The sequence below is a fragment of the Artibeus jamaicensis genome, unplaced genomic scaffold (genome assembly GCF_021234435.1).
Source record: "Artibeus jamaicensis isolate MK-2021 breed Jamaican fruit bat unplaced genomic scaffold, CSHL_Jam_final contig_3126, whole genome shotgun sequence".
In the NCBI taxonomy this organism is placed as follows: domain Eukaryota; kingdom Metazoa; phylum Chordata; class Mammalia; order Chiroptera; family Phyllostomidae; genus Artibeus; species Artibeus jamaicensis.
In genome coordinates this window covers 10,781,586-10,800,564 of record NW_026521723.1, presented here as the reverse complement: position 1 = coordinate 10,800,564, position 18,979 = coordinate 10,781,586, and the positions used below count along the sequence as shown (strand labels likewise).

The window sequence follows — 18,979 nt, the reverse complement described above, 5'->3', positions numbered from 1 at the left end:
TCCTAATCAACTAATTTCAGATTTCCTGTGTTTAATTTGTGTCCAAGGTTAGCTACACTGGAGCACAGATTGTTGTAGGATTTGAAGATGGAGTTGTTCGAATTCTTGAACTTTATGATCCAAAAGGGCTCACAATTTTTGCAGGACGGAAGAAATTTTTAGACGCAGATCTCCATTTGAACCATGTTTTCAAACCCCATACTGCTTGCATCACTGCGTTAGCCTTTGAACGTGATGGAGAAATTCTGGCCACAGGGGTGAGGACTGGATTTTTTCTTTTGTACTGAACTCACATGCTTAAACTTGACTTATTAGTTTTCTTACTTAATGATGACTTATTTGGTGATACTCATTTCTGAGAACGTATCCACGTTTTGTTCTCTTTGTATTCATATTCTTCCTGTGTGGTCTGTGCGTGGCTTTTTAGCATATTCTTACCAATGGAGCCCTAATGCTTATTTGAAATTAATAGAGCATTTCACGGGGAATCACACAAGATGTTTTATGTGCAATCAATATTTTATAGTGTAGCATTCTTATGTAGAGCTGCCATAAATGAACAGAGTAACTATGTAAATTTTTCGTGCATTAATAGATGAGCATTGATTGTGGAAATTCTTTTCTGAATTAATCTTATATAAAGGTATGGTGACTGATTTTTCAGAACCACATACTGGAATACATGGTTTGTCTATCAAGTGCTTTCATGGGGAAAATGAATTAATATTTTGAAATAAGAATTTTCCCAGATCTGGGAAAGCACTTGATTGATCTGGGACATATGATCATTGTAGGTATAAGTGTACAGAGGGCATACTGTAGCTATTAAATTCTTCTTGGTAATTTATGGACTAGATTTCATAATAACACATATTTGGCTGATATTTCTCATTTTCTTAGAGCAAAGATAAAACTGTGTTCTTCTTTGAAGTGGAAAAGGATTATAAACCAATCGGTTATATTACTACTCCTGAACCTGTTTGCCAGTTAATGTGGTCTGGGGTATCTCATGTAAGTAATTATTATTTGTCCTCACACTTCAATCTTAATTATTACATAGTTATCTGATCTAGAATAGCAGGTGAGTAATTATCCTTACTCCTGGGTCTGGCATTGAGGGACCTGGGGGCTGCTCATCTTGGCTGTAGTGTACCTTTGGGGGCTTCACACTCTTCTCATACCTCCCCTCTCTACCATACTCTGATTAGTTGGCCAGTTCCCTCAGAAAACCCTGGGTTATAGCAGGCTTTGCTTCAACAGCGGTGCCTTTAGCCAGATACTCAGTATGTCAGAGTGTGTCAGACTTAGGCCCGTCAGTCCTTCTGACATGAGAAGTACTGTTCTAAGTTGTAAATGTACTTGTCCTCCTTCTTTATCTTTTTACTTCTCTTCCACCCCATTCTACCTCCGTTTTCTCTTCTAATGTTCCATTGCCTCTTTTCTAACAACAACTAGTGATTTAGGATTGATTACTAATCTTGTGGAATGCCTATAATTTCCCTAAATTTGAGCCTAGGTTAGGTCAGTCATCTGATTAGTGCTTGACTGTCTAAACCAGGTGCTACACTAGGTTCCAGGATAATAATAATAATAATAATAATAATAATAATACTGATAAACTACATAGAGGTAATGTGAGGATTACTGACATAACATCTGTCATCTGTTTTAAGATCTTCTAAACAAAAAGGCTATAAAAATGTAGTAGTATCTAGAAAAATGTCTTTTAAAATGAACAGTGTTCATTGTTTCTTAAAACTCATTTATTTTTCAATTGCAATTGATATACAATATTATATTAGTTTCAAGTGTATAACATAGTGATTAGACATTTATATAACTTACAAAGTATTCCCCCCAATAAGTCTAGTACCCATCTGAAACCATACAATACTTATTACTGTTTAATTGACTATATTCCCTATGCTGTACTTTACATCCCAATGACTGTTTTGAAACTTCCAATTTGTACTTTTTAATCCTTTCACCTTTTTCACCCATTTCCCTAACCCCCTTCCCTCTGGCAGCACTCAAAATGTTGCTCAGTATCTGTGAGTCTGTTTCTTTTATGCTTGTTTATTTTGTTCTTTAGCTTCCACATACAGTGAAATCATCTGGCATCTGTTTTTCCCTGTCTGACTGCACTCAGCACAATGCCCTCTAGGTTTGTGCATATTGTTGCAAACGGCAAAATGTTCTTTCTTATGGATGAATCATATTCCATTGTATACATGTACCACCTCCTCCTTATTCATTCATCTGTTGATGGACACTTAAGTTGCTTCCATATATTGGATACTGTAAATATGCAATGAATATATGGATGCCTATGTCTTTTCTATTTAGTGCTTTGGGTTTCTTCCGATAAATAGCCAGAAGTGGAATTAATTACTGGGTCCTTCTTTGTCTTCTGTTGTATAGCCTTTGTTTTAAAGTCCATTTGACTGATGTACTATTGCATCAGCCAAATGGACTTTAATTTTTTTGTTTCCATTTGCATGAAATACATCTTTCCATCCTTTTACTTTCAGTCTGCATGTGTCTTTGAGCTGAAGTGAGTCTCCTGTGAACAGCACATGTAAGGGGCTCGTTTTGTTGTCCATTCAGCTACCATATGTCTTTTGATTGGAGCAGTTAATCCATTTGCATTTAAAGTGATTATTGATAGATATGTATTTGCCATTTTGTTATTCACATTTTTTTATCTTTTTTTACTTCTTCTAGAAGACCCTTTAACATTTCTTGTTATACTGCATCTGTGATGATATACTCCTTTAGCTTCTTCTTGTCTGGGAAGCTCTTTATTTGTCCTTAAATTCTAAGTGATAGCTTTTCTGGGCAGAGTAAGCATGGTTGTAGGTCCTCGGTTTTCATCACTTGGAATATTTCATGCCAGTTTCTTCTGGCCTGGTGTTTGGGATGGTGCTCCAACCACTGAACCACCCAGTGGGGGCAACAGAAGGATTTTTAAAATGCATTGAATTTCTTCAGTAGATACAGGACTGGTAACATGCTAAAATAACTCCCAACCTTCAGTTTTATACATAGTGGTAGTATCTTTTAAACTAAAAGTTCAATTGAAAACAAATGTGACTCTTTGCATGAAATGAACAAATCTTGTTCCTGTGCAGCTTAGAGTTGGGTGAACGCTTTGAAGGCAAAGGCCTAACAGAATGTCAGTCTCACTTATCTTGCATTTGCCTTTTCTATGAGATCATGTCTCTCAAGTCCTGACTTTCTTGTATTGTAGCTTTGCACTTCAATTATTTATTTGTTTGTTTGTTTTTAGAGAGAGGGGAAGGGAAGGGAAGGAAAAGCGTGGGAGAGAAACATTATTGTGTGGTTGCCTCTCATGTGCCCCCTACTGGGAACCTGACCTGCAACCCAGGCATGTGCCCTGAGTGGGAATCAAACCGGCAACCCTTTGCTTCACAGACCCATGCTCAATCCACTGAGCTACACCAGCCAGGGCTGCACTTCAATTTTTGTCTCCTCATCTGTGAGGGAATGCCTAAAATTTAGGACACCGCATTTTATTTCTCTTCTAGGTCCCATGCAGCAAGTTGGTAAACACCCTCAGGAGGAAGTTGCAGCAAATATGTAGCTCGCTTCACTGAGCTTCCTTCTCTCTGGGATCTTGGCCCTTAGAGTTGGGGCTCTGAATTGCCTTTTAAAAAATCTTTATTGTATTTTTTTCCATTACTATTTAGTCCCCTTTATACTCTCCTCCCTCCAGCAATCACCACACTATTGTCCATGTCCATGAGTTCTTTTTCCTTTTTGCTCAATCCCTCCACCCCCTAACTTCCCCTCCTAACTGAACTGCCTTAGCAAACTTTTCATATGTTATTGAATTCCTTTTGCTAATATTGTACTAGGATTTTAAATATAGGTTCAGAGAAGAATTGGATCAAAAGACAGGTCTATTTTTAGTTTTTTTTTAGAAAATTCCATACTGTTTTCCACAGTGGTTGCACCAGTCTGCAATCCCACCAACAATGGATTAGGGTCCCCTCTTCTCCACAACCTCTCAAGAATTGGGCTGTCATTTTTTGTTATCATAGCCCATCATCATCAGGTTAGTTATTAAGATTATTTTATCCCCCAGGATGAGTTGGAAAATGCTTCTTTTTCTATTCTCTTAAAGAGTTTGGGTTGTGTTAGAATTTTGAAGGTTTGACAGACTTAGTAGCAGAGCTATGTGAGGATGGGGTGTTTTTTAGATGATTCTAAAGAATTGATTCAATGTCTTCAATGACTATGGTGATTTTTAGGTCTAATTCTTTTTGGTTTTTTTGAAGTATAATGGACATACAACATTATATTAGTTGTATTATATGACTAATACAGGAATACAACTAATGATTTGTTATTTGCTTACATTGTGAAATGATTACCACAATAAGTCTAGTTAACATCTGTTACCATACATAGTTAACATTTTTTAATGAGAACTTTAAAAAAACCTACTCTTTTAGCAACTTTCAAATATGCATTGTGCTAATATTGAGTATAGTCACCATGCTGTTTATTACAGTCCCATGACTTATTTTATAATTGAAAGTTTGTACATTTTGACCCTCCTTTATTTATTTTGCCCAGCTACTTACTCAGGCGACTCAGCTACTTACTCAGGCAACTACCAGTCTGTTTTCAGTATCTATTAGCTTGGTTTTATTTTTTTGGTTTCATTTTGTTTTGTTTTGTTTTAAGGTTCCACATATAAGTGAGAGCACATGGTATTTGTCTTTCTCCATCTGACATATTTCACTTGAGATATGCTATCAGGGTTCATCCATGTTTTCACAAACGGGAAGATTTTATTTTTTATCCTTGAATAATGTTACATTGTGTGTGTGTGTATGCTGCATTTTATTTATCCATTGGTGGACACTTAGGGCTTTTCCCTCATATTTTGGCTATTGTAGATAATACTTCAAATTAGTATTTTTGTTTTCTGTGGATAAATACCCAGAAGTGGATTGCTGGATTATGTGATAGTTCCCTTTTTAATTTGTGGAATCTTTACTTTATAGTGGCTGCATCAGTTTGTGTTCCCACCAAGTGCACACAAAACTTTCCCTTTCTCCACGTCCTAACCAGCATTTCTTGAATTTTTGATGATAGTAGCCATTGTAACAGGTGTGAGGTAATAGCTCACTGTGGTTTTGATTTGCATTTCCTTGATGATTAGTGATGTCGAGCATATTTTTATATATTGACCTCTTTATTTCTTTCGAATTTTCAAGTGTATGATCTGTAATGTCACAATATCCTTAATATTACAAGGTCTTTAGGGATGTCCTTTTTTCCATTTTTATATCGGTTATGTGATCTGTCCCTTCCTCCCTTTCTCTTTTCCTCCCTCTCTCTTGCTTAACTGAATCTGCAACCTTGTAATGCACAGGACAGCACTCCAACCAGCTGAGCAACTCCACTGGGGCTGTCTTGGATTTTTGTTTGTGGTTATCATTAGGTTTATGAAAAAACAATTTTGTACATACAGTAGTCCTTTTTCTTTTGAATGCCTCTAATCTCCATCCTCTTTTGCAAATTCAGACCTTTACCCCCTTCCCTGTTTATATTTTTGTTGTCGCAAATTATTCCTGTTTATGCTGTAAGCTCGCTGGTGATCTTAGTCATAGTTTTGTGACATTTTGTTCTTCGTTTCAGATAGAATAACCCCCTTGAGTATTTCCAGCATGAGGGTCTTCTGGTGATAAATTCCCTCAGCTTCTGGATGTCTGGAAAAGTCTTGATTTTTTTGTGTGTCTAAAAGGTAGCTTGGCTAGATATATTGTTCTCGGCTGGTAATTACTCTCTTTTAGTCATTTGAATATTTGGTTCCACTCTCTTCTAGCGTATAGAGTTTCAGCTGGGAAGTTCCATGATAATCTAATGGGTTTTTCTGTACAGGTTACTTTCTTCTTCTCCTTGGCTGCCTTGAGAATTCTTTCTTTGTCATTAATTTTTAACAGTTTTAATATAATGTGCCTTGAAGTAGGCCTTTTTCTGATTGAGGTAATTAGATATTATGTTTGCTTCTTGGATTCAAGGATTTAGCTCTTCCCATAGGTTTGGGAAGTTCTCATCAACTATTGGTTTAAATAGACTTTCTGTGTCCTTTGCTTTCTCTTCTTCTTCTGGTTTGCCTATTATTATTATATTGCTCTTTCTGATGGAGTCACATAGTTCTTGTAGAGTTCTCTCATATTTTTTTATGCTTAACTCCCTTCATTTCTGGATTTCCATCTTTTATACCACTAATCCTTTCCTCCATCTGTTTGGCTCTATTTCCTATACTTGCTAGTTCATTCTTGATATCTTTATTGAGTTCTTTACCTTCAGAATGACTGTTTTGTTCTTCTTTAAAGTTTCAATCTCTTTGGTAAAATAGTCACTTTGTTTATTGATTTGTTTTCTGAGCTCATTAAATTGCTTGACTGTATTTTCTTGCATCTCTGAGTTTTTTCAGAACTGTAATCTTGAATTCTCTATCATTTATATTACATAGTTCTATATCTATAAGTTTTTCTGAAGATTCTTCATTCTTTCTAAGCTGCCTCACCACCTTGGTTATTCATGGTTATTCTTGGTATTTGATGGATTCCTTTTCTAAGCATTTATGTATGAGTGGCACTTCTCTAGCAGATTAATACAAAGAGGCCTTTCTCCAGTAGGTGGCGCAAAATCACAAAGTTTTTTTGTTGTTGTTTTGCTTTTAGCCCAGTTTGGTCTCCCTGGCTTTACAGATCTCCACTGGGTGGTAAAAAATGGGAGGTGGGTACCTCCCTTGCTATCCACCTGCTCCATCCCAGGGAACCAACCCTGCAGGGGTATGTGGTGGGCAGTGGGGCTCCAAATCAGTGAAATCCCAGTGATGTCCTCTGAAGCCAGATGCTGCCCTCATTGTAGCTGCAATGTGTGGGGGTGGCGAGGGCTGGGGGAACTTGGCAGCCTTGTGTGTTGTTTTGCCCTCCTGGTAATGTTGACCTGAGACCTCCGTGGGGTTCCCCCCTGCACCCCTACCCCAGCACCAGTCACAGAGTGCACCCTTTGCTCAGGGAAAAATGTGATTCTGTGCTACCAGCTCTTGGGTTTGCAGATAATGTACTCTGCACACTGGCACTGAGGATGAAGGGAGGCCAGCTCTGGGAGGTCATGGGGCTGTCAGGCTCCATGGCCTTGTTTCTCTGACTGGAATGCCAACTGCCTGACGACCGCAGCTGTGCTTCTGTGTTTGACCCTGCACAGCTCTCTGGGCCCAGCTGCAGTTCATACTGCCCACTCCTGCAGGAATGCCCACTGAATCTCCTTCCTCCTCCCAATGAAGGGAATGCCAGCCACAGCCTGATTCTTCCCCTCTTTGGACTGATCCCCACCATGAGCTTCTGGCTGCCGGGCTGCATCCATGGCTCTTTTGAGCCCTTCTCCCTTCTCACATCCCAGGTTTGCTCCCACTTGCCCATTTTTACATGTTTCAAAGTGTGACTGCTCAGGCATGTTTGTGTGTTGAGCATGGAATCCTTTGTTGAGTTACAGCTGTCCATATTGTTGACACTTCAAGGGGATAAACCAAGGGGATCTCTCATGCCGCCTTATATCTGATGTCCATGATTAATACTTGTGGGCTTTCTTTTTGACCTTTATTTTCTTGCCTTATTTGGACTGATTTTTTAAAACATTATTTTACTTTTCCTTCTACTAGTTTAGAAATCACACATCTGTTTCTATTCTTTCAATGCTTACTTTATATTTTAACACATGTCCTTAACTCCTGAAAGTTTAATGTTAATTCTTTACCCTCCCACCTGACAATGCAAGTGCCCTAGGACTTTCCCTCTGCCTTCCTTCTAGAACATCAGTGGCAAACACAAGGACCGTGGGCCGAATCCGGCCCTCCACCTTGTTTCATCTGGCCCAGCACCTTGTTTCTACCCAGTGGCAGCGCTGAGCTCTCGTTTAACTGTTAAGGAGTAGTTACATTTACACAGTCCTAAAATTACATTCGGCCCTTGGAAGGCAACTGCAAGGCTGATGTAGTTCCCGGTGAAAATGAGTTTGACACTCCCATTCTAGAATGATATTCTATTGTTGTGTATTTTTAAAATAGCAATATCTCATAACATTTTAAAATGTAAGTATTTAAAAATATGAGTATTTAAAATCTCACAATATATATTTAATTGAAGTTCACTAGGAATTATCCACGTGTTGACCACTTTCTTTGCTCATTCTTCCTTCTTGCATCTGGGAATATCTCCTTCTGTATAAAGAACATTCTTGAAAACTTCTCTTATTGAAGGTCTGCTATTGGTAAGCTCTCTGGATTTTAATTTTTTCCTTTCACTATTGAAAGACTTTTTTGTGGCATAGAAGTCTAGGGTACAGTAGTTTTCTTTCAGCTCCTTCAATGTTGTGTTCCAGTGCCTTCTGACTTTCATTGCTTCTGCCACCTATTGGTATCATTATTCCTTTGAAGGTAATTTGCTTTTTTTCCCCCCTGGCTGTGTTTAGAATTTTCCTATGTTTCTGGTGCCCTTTAGTTTTATTCTGATATGTCTAGGTGCTTGAATCCACTGATTTGTAACTCATATCAATTTTGGAAAAGATTTTAGCCACTTTGTCTTGAAATGTTCCTTTTGTTCCCCCACCCTTTCTCTCAGAACCTGATCAAGTAGGTGTTAGGATTTCTCAATCTTATTCCCTAATTTTTTTTACCCTATCTTTTGTCTTTTCTAGCTTAACAAAGTTTCTCTAGGCTGCATTTCATAGACTTTTTTTCTGATGTATTTTCCACTGATTATCTCTTCAATTATCTTGTGTTTAAGCCACACTTTGTAACCTTAATTTCAACTTTTTAATTTGTTTAGTTCTTGCAGTTTTATTTGGTTCTTTTTATAGATACTTGTTTTATTGGATTTTCTGCTCATTTGTTTGCTGTGGGTATTTCAAGGTTTTCTTTTATTTCTTTAAACATAGCACGATTTTGGTGCTGTGTCTGATCATTTCAGCGGCTGAAGTTGTTGAGGATTTTTTTCTGTATTATCTTTGTTTTGTTGACTCTCATTCCTGGTGTCTTGTTTCCACATGTGTCTGGTTATCCTATCATCACAGACATGGTTGAGTATATATTTTCATTGACTGAATAAATGATTACCTTTTTACTCTCTTGAAAAAGAAATTTTATCCTGAGGCCATAGCAGGATGGGAAACTGGTTCCCACATCTCCGAATGTCTGTCTGGTGATGGTACTTTGTGGAATGCTCCATGCTTTGCAATGCTTCTCTGCCCCTTACCCTGGCTCAGTCCCAGTGTGTGCTGGCCACCCAGACCTTCCTGCCGTCTCTGCCTCTCTGGTTTGCCCAGTAGGGTTTGCACCCTCTCCCCTCACTGCTGTCATGTCTGCTGGGGCCACAATGAGTAGTGCCAGATTGCATCAGTGGCTCCGGTCCCTGTTCTTCACCATCCCTCCCATCTCCCCTGTTCATTCCATAGTCCCACCTCTAGGTGGTGTAATGTGAGGATCTCTCAGATGTGTGTGTGGGTTGAGCAGGGAATCCTGTGTTGAATTATAACTGTCCAACGTGTAACTGCAAGGGGAGAGAGCGGGAGGTCCATTCACCTTGCCATGCTACTGACATCACACTGTAATATGATTTCATTTGGGGCAACATTTGTCTGTGACTCTTATGACTTGGAATTCATAAAATTAAGACAAAAACACTGCTCCTTTGATCTAATTCAGCTGTATCACCTTGTCTTTTTTTACATTGCCATCATCTTCTGATCTTCTGGTCACTCTTGTCTCTTACTAAACACTTGAGAATATGGTTCACTTTCTCTTCAAAGTGCAAGCAATTATTCTGAATGAGATTAACACCACGTGCCTGACTGATTGCACAGCATTGGCCTCTGAGCTTCTTGACCTCCTCATTTTCCTTTATCTTTCCAGCTCATCCAGACACTTCCACGCTACCCACTGGGCACTGTTACCACTAGTTCATTCATTTTCCAGGGCTTTCATGACAAAATACCACAGGCTAGGTGGCTTACGCCACCAAAATTGATTTTTCACAGTTCTTTAAGCAAAATCAAGGGCTGACAGGTTTACTTTCTCCTGAGGTGTCCCTCCTTCTCTTGTAGATGACTACCTTCTCCCTGTGTTTACACCTGGTCATTCCTTTTTCTCCTAATTGTCTCTTCCTATAAGGATACCCATCATATTGGATTGGAGCCCATCCTAATGACCCTATTTTAACATTATTACCTGCTTAAAGGCCTTATCTTCAAATGCAGTCACATTCTGAGAGCTAGGGGGTTAGGACTTCTGGGTATGAATTTTGCGGGGTGACATAGTTCAGACCACAACAACTTGTAAGAACTCACCCTAAAATGTCAAGTATTTAAATATCTCACATTCTGATCTCAACCTCTTTCTTCCAGCCTGTTCAGTTGGCTCTCCCTGTTCTACTTGTTCTATGGTGTTACAGGAACCTCTTGTTCATTCACCATTTGCTTTCTCTAACCTGTTAGTTTCTTCCTGTCCTAACTTCCTTCCATGTCCCACTCAAATTTCATGATTGTCTATTTCAATAAGGATAAATACAATTCTTCCAAAGCCTTGATCTTCCTGTCCCTCTGTCTTTTCTTCGTACGTATATGGAAGAAATTCATCCCTGAATGCCCCCAACTGGTGTATATTTAGATGTAGTGGTCAGCCCAGGACATCTGGAGATGTGCGTCAGGGAAGATTAGGTCCTTCAGAATTGAGTGATTCACATGGCCCTAAAACAGTCCATGGGGTGGTTAGAAATCCTGTATCAACTTCATCTCTCACACATAGTGACCATTTCAAAACTTCTTTCCCCAAAACTTCAAGCCCCCCACTATTACTCTCTCTCATTCTCAGCATCTATAATTTCAGAGAAAAACTTGGGACCCTCAGTTAGGGACTCCTGCGCCTTCCCACCACCAAACGTAAAATTCTGTTTCCTCTTCGCTCACCTGCTCCCCTCCCTCTTTTACCAACAACGTACTGTCTTCCTTCCTACTTGAGGCCACTTCTGCCTCCTGACCTTTGGATTGTACTCTCTTCCACTTTTTTTTCAAGATTTCACACTATTTATATTTTGTGTTCTGTCCTATAAATTTAACCTCACCTGTTTCCTGGATCATTTCCATCAGTATTTAAATATGTTCGCATCTCTCCTACTTACAAAGAATAAATTCCTCGACATCGTGTTGTCCTCCAACTACTGCTCCGTCTTTGGTCTCCAGGACTTCTCATGTGGATTGATAATTCTCACAAATTTTATTTCCTTACATCCCACTGTTTCCTTTACACTCTCTTACTAGTATCTAGTCTCATTACTTCACTAAATCAGCTTTTCTAAAGACACCAATGATATCCATTTAATGTTTTTATTTCTTACCTTTCTTGATCTCTTAGCCTCATTTGATCCTATTGACCCTTACTTCCTCTTTGAACTACCATCTCCCTTTGACCTTTGTAACATTTTGCCCTGATGGCTCTTTCTCCTGCATCTTGTAATTATTTCTTCTCAGTCTGTCACCCAGCTGTTGAGTGTTGTCTCATTAAGGCTCTGTCCCAGTCTGTCCTGTCACTCTGTTCTTTTGACCTAGGTGATACCATCCAAGCCCACAACTTCCTTATCAGCCCAGTGTGCTTCAGGATATTTGCACATGGCATTTCCTTTACACAGCATCTTCCCTCAGACCCTCCCTTGACACATTGTGTGTTTATTCTCTACTCATCCTTCACATGGAGCATAGGTGCTGCCTTCTCAGGAAACTTTGCACAACCTTCTGGCTCTCGTGGCACCTCAGCAACACTTGTTGCAGTTATACTTTACATTAATTTCTATTATTTGTTAAATGATAGGCTCTCCCATTAGAGGAAAGCTCTCTAATGGCAGAAACTGTACCTTTTCTTTCTGTGGTAATTTTACCTCTAGCACTTTACAACATTCTGAGTACATGATAGGTATATAGTAAGTAACTATAGAAAAAATATCTACATAAGCAAACATTTAAAGTAATGTTTGGGAGCTCAAGAGGGAGGTCAGGGCCAGAGAGAATAATTTGGAATTTAATTACATATCCATGGTAATGAAGCCTTGAGTTGGCCATAAGATTTTCCAGGGAATGTTTATTAAGAGACTGGAGAAGAGGGAGGAACAGAAAAACCTTGGGAACATTCACATTTAATGAACTCTGGCTGATAGAGAATGATCCATCAAAGGAACTGGGACTCTTGCCACACACTGCAGATTTTCCCTTTACAGTCCTAATTTTAATATCCTGCTCTTTTAGGCTAAAATGTTTCACAGCCACATTTTTGACTCAGAAAATATGTACGGCATCTACAAGGGAAAAAATCTAAATCTAATATTGACATTTAGCTTATTGATCATAATACTATAATAGTTCGTATTAATAGTTGTGTATAGGGATTAATAAGATTGACTTATGAATAATAATTACAACAATGAATTAAGTATCCTTCAAAAATAGTTACTATATCCAAAGAATTATATTTTCTCTGGTTTATAATATTTTGAACTGTGCTTCTAAAAATTTGCCTAAGTATAAATAATGTTTAATCTTTCTCTTTCAGCCTGATAGTACTTTACTGATTATCTGTGAGAATGACTACGTTCTCGAAGCTCCATTTCCAACCCCAAGGGAGGAAGGGGAGAATAATGATGCAGTTTCCTATGAAATCAAAGACATGTGCATAAAATGTTTCCATTTTTCAAGCGTCAAATCTAAGATTATGGTATGAGATTCTTGAATCATTATCTCCTGATATTTTTTTCTTGTTTAGTATATAAAATATCCTGTGTTAAGTGCTGGGAAAATACAAAGAAGAGTAAGCCATAAACCCTGTATTTTAAGGCAGTAGTGAATGAATATGAAAATCACAGTGCAAAGAAAAGAATTTTAGGGGCATAAAGAGAAAAGAATATAGGTTCTGATGGAAGGATGAGAGAAGATCAAAGATGACTGTATGGAGATGACATTCAATACTTAAAGAATAAGAAGAATTTTGAAGCATGAAAAATGAAGAGGAAGGCAATAAAAGCTGGGAGAACATCCTGCGGGGAGGCAGACTTGTTTTTGAAGTTTGGGGAAATGAAGAATGGACTGGTGAAACAGGGATGCTGTTTGTGGTGGGATGTGGCGAGAGTCTGTGACCAACACATGGATCTCCTTAAATTCTAGCCAAGTGTTTCAGTTTATTTCTTAGCTCATTGGAATCTATTTTGAGTTTCTGAGGAGGGGATTGATGTGATGAGATCATGTGAATTAGGAAGATAATTCTGAGAGGTAAACAGAATAAAGAGATAAAAGATGGGGACTTCCGGCCAAGATGGAGGCATAGGTAGATTCACTCTGCCTCCTCACATAATCAAAAGAAGAATAACAACAAATTAAAAAACAGAAAACAACCAAAAACATCAGGTATGGAAGTCCTACAACCAAGGAGTTAAACATTCATCTAGTCTGGTAGGTGGGGCAGAGATGGGCAGCCAGGGTGGAGAGTACTCACAGCAAGGTGGCGGCTGGAGGACCAGACCTGGCCTACATTTGGTCCCACATTTGCATGCAGATAACAGGAGGAACAACTGGGGAGTGAGGCAGACCACTCAACTCAGGGTTCCAGTGCAAGGAAATAAAGCCTCAAACCTCTGACTGAGAAAACCTGTGGGGATTGAGGGGGTGGGAAAAACTCCCAGCTTCACAGGAGAGTTCACTGGGGAGACCCACAGGGACCCAGAATGTACACAAAACAACCCACCCAGGAATCAGCACCAGAAGGGCTCAATATGCTTGTGAGTAGCAGAGGAAGTTATTGAAAGCCCACCAAGAGCCCAGCAAGTGGCATTGTTTCCTCTCAGCCCACTCCCCCACATATAGCTCCACAACACAGCCAAGTGGGTTGCTTTGCCCTGGTTAATACCTAAGGCTCCACCCCTTACCACATAATAGGTGCTCCAAGCCAAAAAAACACAAAAAAACAAAACGGGGGGCCTCATAAAAGAACAGATCAAAGCTCCAGAAAAAATACAACTAAGCAATGAAGAGATAGCCAACATATCAGATGCAGAATTCACAACACTGGTAATCAGGATGCTCACAGAATTGGTTGAGTATGGTTTCAAAATAGGGGAGGAACTGAAAGCTATGCAAAGCGAAATAAAGGAAAATGTACAGGGAACCAACAGTGACAGGAAGGAAACTGGGACTCAAATCAATGGTTTGGAGCAGAGAGAAGAAATACACATTCAGCTGGAACAGGATGAAGAAACAAGAATTCATAAAAATGAGGAGAGTCTGAGGAACCTCTGGGACAACTTCAAACATTCCAACATCCAACATCATAGGGGTGCCAAAAGAGAAGAGGAAGAGCAGGAAATTGAAAACTTACTTGAAAACACAATGAAGGAAAACTTCCCCAATCTGGCAAAGGAAATAGACTTACAGGAAGTCTAGGAGGCTCAGAAAGTCCCAAAGAAGTTGGACCTAAGGAAGCACACACCAAGGCACATCATAATTAAATCGCCCAAGATTAAAGAGAAGGAGGGAATCTTAAAAACAGCAAAAGAAGAGTTATCTGCAAAGGAGTTTCCATATGTCTATCAGCTGATTTCTCAAAAGAAACCTTTTAGGCAAGAAGGGGCTGGAAAGAAGCTTTTAAAGTCATGAAAGGCAAGTCCCTACATCCAAGATTACTCTATCCAGCAAGGCTATAATTTAAAAGGCAGATAAAGTGCTTCCCAGATGAGGTCAAGTTTAAGGAGTTCATCATCACCAAGTCCTTATTATATGAGATGTTAAAGGAACTTATCTAAAAAAAAAGAAGATGAAAAATATGAACAGTAAAATGACAAAAGACTTATAACTATCAATAACTGAACCTAAAAAATAAAAAACAAAAACAAACTAAGCAAGCCACTAAAACAGGAACAGAATTTCAGAAATGGAGATCACATGAAGGGTTATCAGTGGGGAGGGGGAGGGGGGAATGTGAGAAAAGGTAGAGGGAATAAGAAGCATAAATTGTAGGTACAAAATAGGGGGAAGTTAAATAGCATAGGAAATGGAGAAGCCAAAGAACTTATATGTACAACCCATGGACATGAACTAAGGGGGGGAATGTGAGTGGGAGGCGGGATGCAGGGTAGAGGGGAACAAGGGGAAAAATGAGACACTGTAATAGCATAATCAATAAAATATATTAAAAATAGATACATAAATGTAAGAAGGAAGTAAAAGATGAGATGTAGGGATGCCAGTGTTAGGGGCCAGTTGATAGATGCTGAGGACATGAGTCATAGTTTTACTAAAAATAGAATTTATGTACTGACAGGGATAGACTGAGAGAAACTGTATTTAGTTTCTTTATTAGGGGAATAATGATGAAATAATTTCTTTAAAATCAGGATCAATGGAAGATAATACAGAAGTAAAGTTATTCTGAAGATTTGAAAAATCTAATGATAAAAATATATTGCCAAGTTGATAGTTATTTTTAAATGATATTACTTGTTACATTAGAGCTGTGATTTTTTCTAGAACTCTATCCTCCTCCTACTTTCTTTGTCATCTAGAATAGTGTAAATGAATGAATGCATTACGGATGTTTTCACATCTCCTTCATGTCTCTTTTGCAAAAGAGATTGATAGAAATTGAAAAGAGAACCAGACTAAAGGAGTTGAAGGAGAAGGAAAAGGAAGAAAGGAGGAAGCGTCTAGCAGCAGAGGTGAGAAAAGATGGAGAAATGGAACCCCAAGAGGAGGAGGAGGAGGAGGAAGAGGAGGAGGAAGTGGAAGAGCCCCCCTTGCCTGAAATCTTTATTCCACCAACCCCCTGTCACATCCTCTGTGGATTTTACTCTGGGCCAGGGAAGTTCTGGCTTTCTTTGGTGAGTAATAATGTAATAAATAATTTTTATGTCATCCCTAAATTAATATATTTGATATTCATTATTTTCCAGTACATTTTTTACTTTCTCTTATGGTAAGACTTCATTTATTAACTCCTATTAAAGGTGTGAGTTTTGAAGAATGAATGTTACAGTTTTTTAATATCATCTTAATATATGTCTTATATGTCTACTTGTTATATCTGTTATCATCTAGGACAATCATGGGTGTTCCAGGAGGTCTAAGGGGAGAAGAACTGAAGTTAAAAGGACAAGGGGCTAAGGGGTTTTCCAGCTGAGTCAGTGTTTTTATTTATTTGTTTGTTTGTTTGTTTGTTTAAATCATTGTTCAAGTACAGTTTTCTGCCTTTTACTCCCATCCCAGCCCACCCCCCCCAGCCCTCCCACCTCCCTCTCATTTCCACCCCTACTCTTGTTATTGTTCATGTGTCCTTTATACTTGCTCCTGCAAACCCTTCCTCTTTTCCTCTAAAATTCCCTCCCCTCTCCCCTCAGGTCACTGTCAGCCTGTTCTCTATTTCAGTGTTTTTAAATTTTGAAAACAATCAGCTTTTTGAAACTAAAAACAGGCTATCCATAGATGTTTGCTTACATTTGCTATCTATAACTTTGCTGTATAGACGTATGGAAGTCTGGGAAGATGACTGTCTTTGGATGGGCACATTGTCACCCTGAATAAAATTGGAACTTGGGTAATAAAGAAGACTAGAAGAATGGATACTGGGGAGACAATTACCAGGGACCATCACAGTGATGTGACAATTGCATCCTTGTATATATATTCTATTTTTATAAAACATTTTATTGTTCTATTGCAAAGCAAGATTTTCTTCATTATAAATTTGTCACAAATTTCAATTCTATTAATCAAAAGTAATAATTGACATAAAAGTATATATGAAGGTTTATCAATTTTTCTGTTTTATTGAAATATAATTGACGTACAGCACAGTATAAGTTTAAGGTATACGGCATAGTGATTTGATTTACATATATGATTAAATGATTATCACAGGAAATTAATATCCCCCTATACTTTTATTTGCCTAAGTATGGAAACTTACCCTGTTTGATAATGAATGCCAGGCACCATTCCAAGTGATCTATTCAACAACCCTCTAAAATAATTGCCCTCATTTTCATTTTACACACAAATAACCCAAGGCACAGAGAGGCTAAGTAACTTATCCAAGGTCTCACAGCAAGTTGGAACCAGGATCTGGACTCAGGCTGTCTGGCTGTAGAGTCCATGCTCTTACCAGTAAACTACACCTGTGCATATGGTTAAGTTATATATAGTTCACAGAGGCAATGACACTTGATCCAGCTACTTGCCAACTTGTGCCTACATGTAAGCAGATGCTGTGGAAAACCAGTCTCATTTGAAGTCATGACCACAGTTCTGAAATCAGTACTCACACTGCAGTCTGGCTCTGCTACCCAGCCCTGTTCGCTTCCCCATTTTCCAAGTTGTTGTTTTAATTCTTTCTTCTCCCATCAAATATTTTGTTTTCCCTCACTTTCCACTGATAACCTCATCTCACATTTCACTGAGAAAATAAAATAAGGGCTATCAGATGAAATTATCTTGACTCAGTTGGATCTAATGTTCTCCAGGGCTCCATTTAAGTTGAATCTGCTTTGCCTGTTGTGCGTATCTTGAATGGTCCCCTGCAACTGCCCAGTGACACTTCCAGATTGCCTCTTGATCACACCCACTCTCAGTTTATCAAAGATTTTGCTCCTGGTCTTCTGTATCATCAACTTCTCTCTATTTACTCAATTCTTATCAGCACATAAATATGCTTTGGTACTTAACCTTAAAATTTTCCCTTACCCTATTTTTCCTTCCCCTCTACTGCTGCTTTATATGTAATCTTATTGAAATAGTTGTCTGCAGTTGTTGGCTTCATTTCTTCACCTCCTATTTGCTCTTCAATCCCTTCTAGTTGAGTTTCTGTCTCCACAACTTCGAAGATTTCCATATGACCAAGTTCAGTGGTCACTTCTCTGTCCATTTGGCCTTTCAGAAACATTTGATAGAGCTGAGCCTCCATCCTTCTCTTTTCAAAATAACTTTTTATTTTCAAATTAGAGTTGATGTGCAATATTATATTAGTTTCTAGGTATACAATCCCGTAGTTAGACATTTATGTAACCTATGACATTATCACCTTGTAAAATCTAGTACCCATCTGACACCATACATAGTAACTATAATAATATCGACTATATTGTACTTTACATTCCTGTGACCATTTTGTAACTACCAATTTGTACTTATTAATCTCTTCATCTTTACTCCCAGCTCCCTAACCACACCGCTCATTTGGCAGCTATCAAAGTATTCTCTGTATCTGTGAGTCTGCTTCTGGTTGGCTTATTTGTTTATATATTCCATGTGTAAGTGGAATCATATGACATTTGTCTTTCTCTGCCTGACTTTTTTCACTTAGCACAATATCCTCTAGGTCCATCCATGTTGTTACAGATGGCAAGATTTCATTTTTCTATGGCTGAGTCATAGTCCATTGTATATATGCATTACTTCTTTATCCATTCACCTATTGATGGACATTTAGATTGTTTCCATATCTTGGCTACTATAAATAATGCTACAATGAACATATGGATGTATATGTCTTTTCAGTTTAGTGTTTTAGGTTTCTTTGGGTAAATACCCAGAAATGGAATTGCTGGCTCCTTCTTTGTCTCTTGTTAGAGTCAATTAATATTTGACAAAGAAGAGAAGAGCATATGATGAGGTAAAGACAGTCTCTTCAATAAATGGTGTTGGGAAAATTGGACAAGTATGTGCAAATAAATGAAACTAGGCCACCAACTTATACAATATACAAAAATAAACTCAAAATGGATAAAATACTTACATGTAAGTTGCAAAACCACAAAAATCTTGAAGAAAGCATAGGCATTAAAATTTCAGGTATTTTGCATAGAAATATTTTTGCTGACATATCTCCCAGGGCAAGGAAAACACAGGAAAA

General features: G+C 38.4%; 1 protein-coding gene across 1 annotated transcript in view; it reads left to right on the top strand.

Moving 5' to 3' along the window:
* The window catches only part of CFAP44 (cilia and flagella associated protein 44), a 127,489-nt gene that overhangs the window by 55,483 nt on the left and 53,027 nt on the right, over positions 1-18,979 (top strand). The window contains exons 14-17 of the mRNA XM_037136866.2: positions 48-257; positions 901-1,011; positions 12,641-12,802; positions 15,705-15,953. Of these exons, the coding sequence (XP_036992761.2) occupies positions 48-257; positions 901-1,011; positions 12,641-12,802; positions 15,705-15,953 (732 nt within the window). The remainder of the gene's footprint in view (positions 1-47; positions 258-900; positions 1,012-12,640; positions 12,803-15,704; positions 15,954-18,979) is intronic.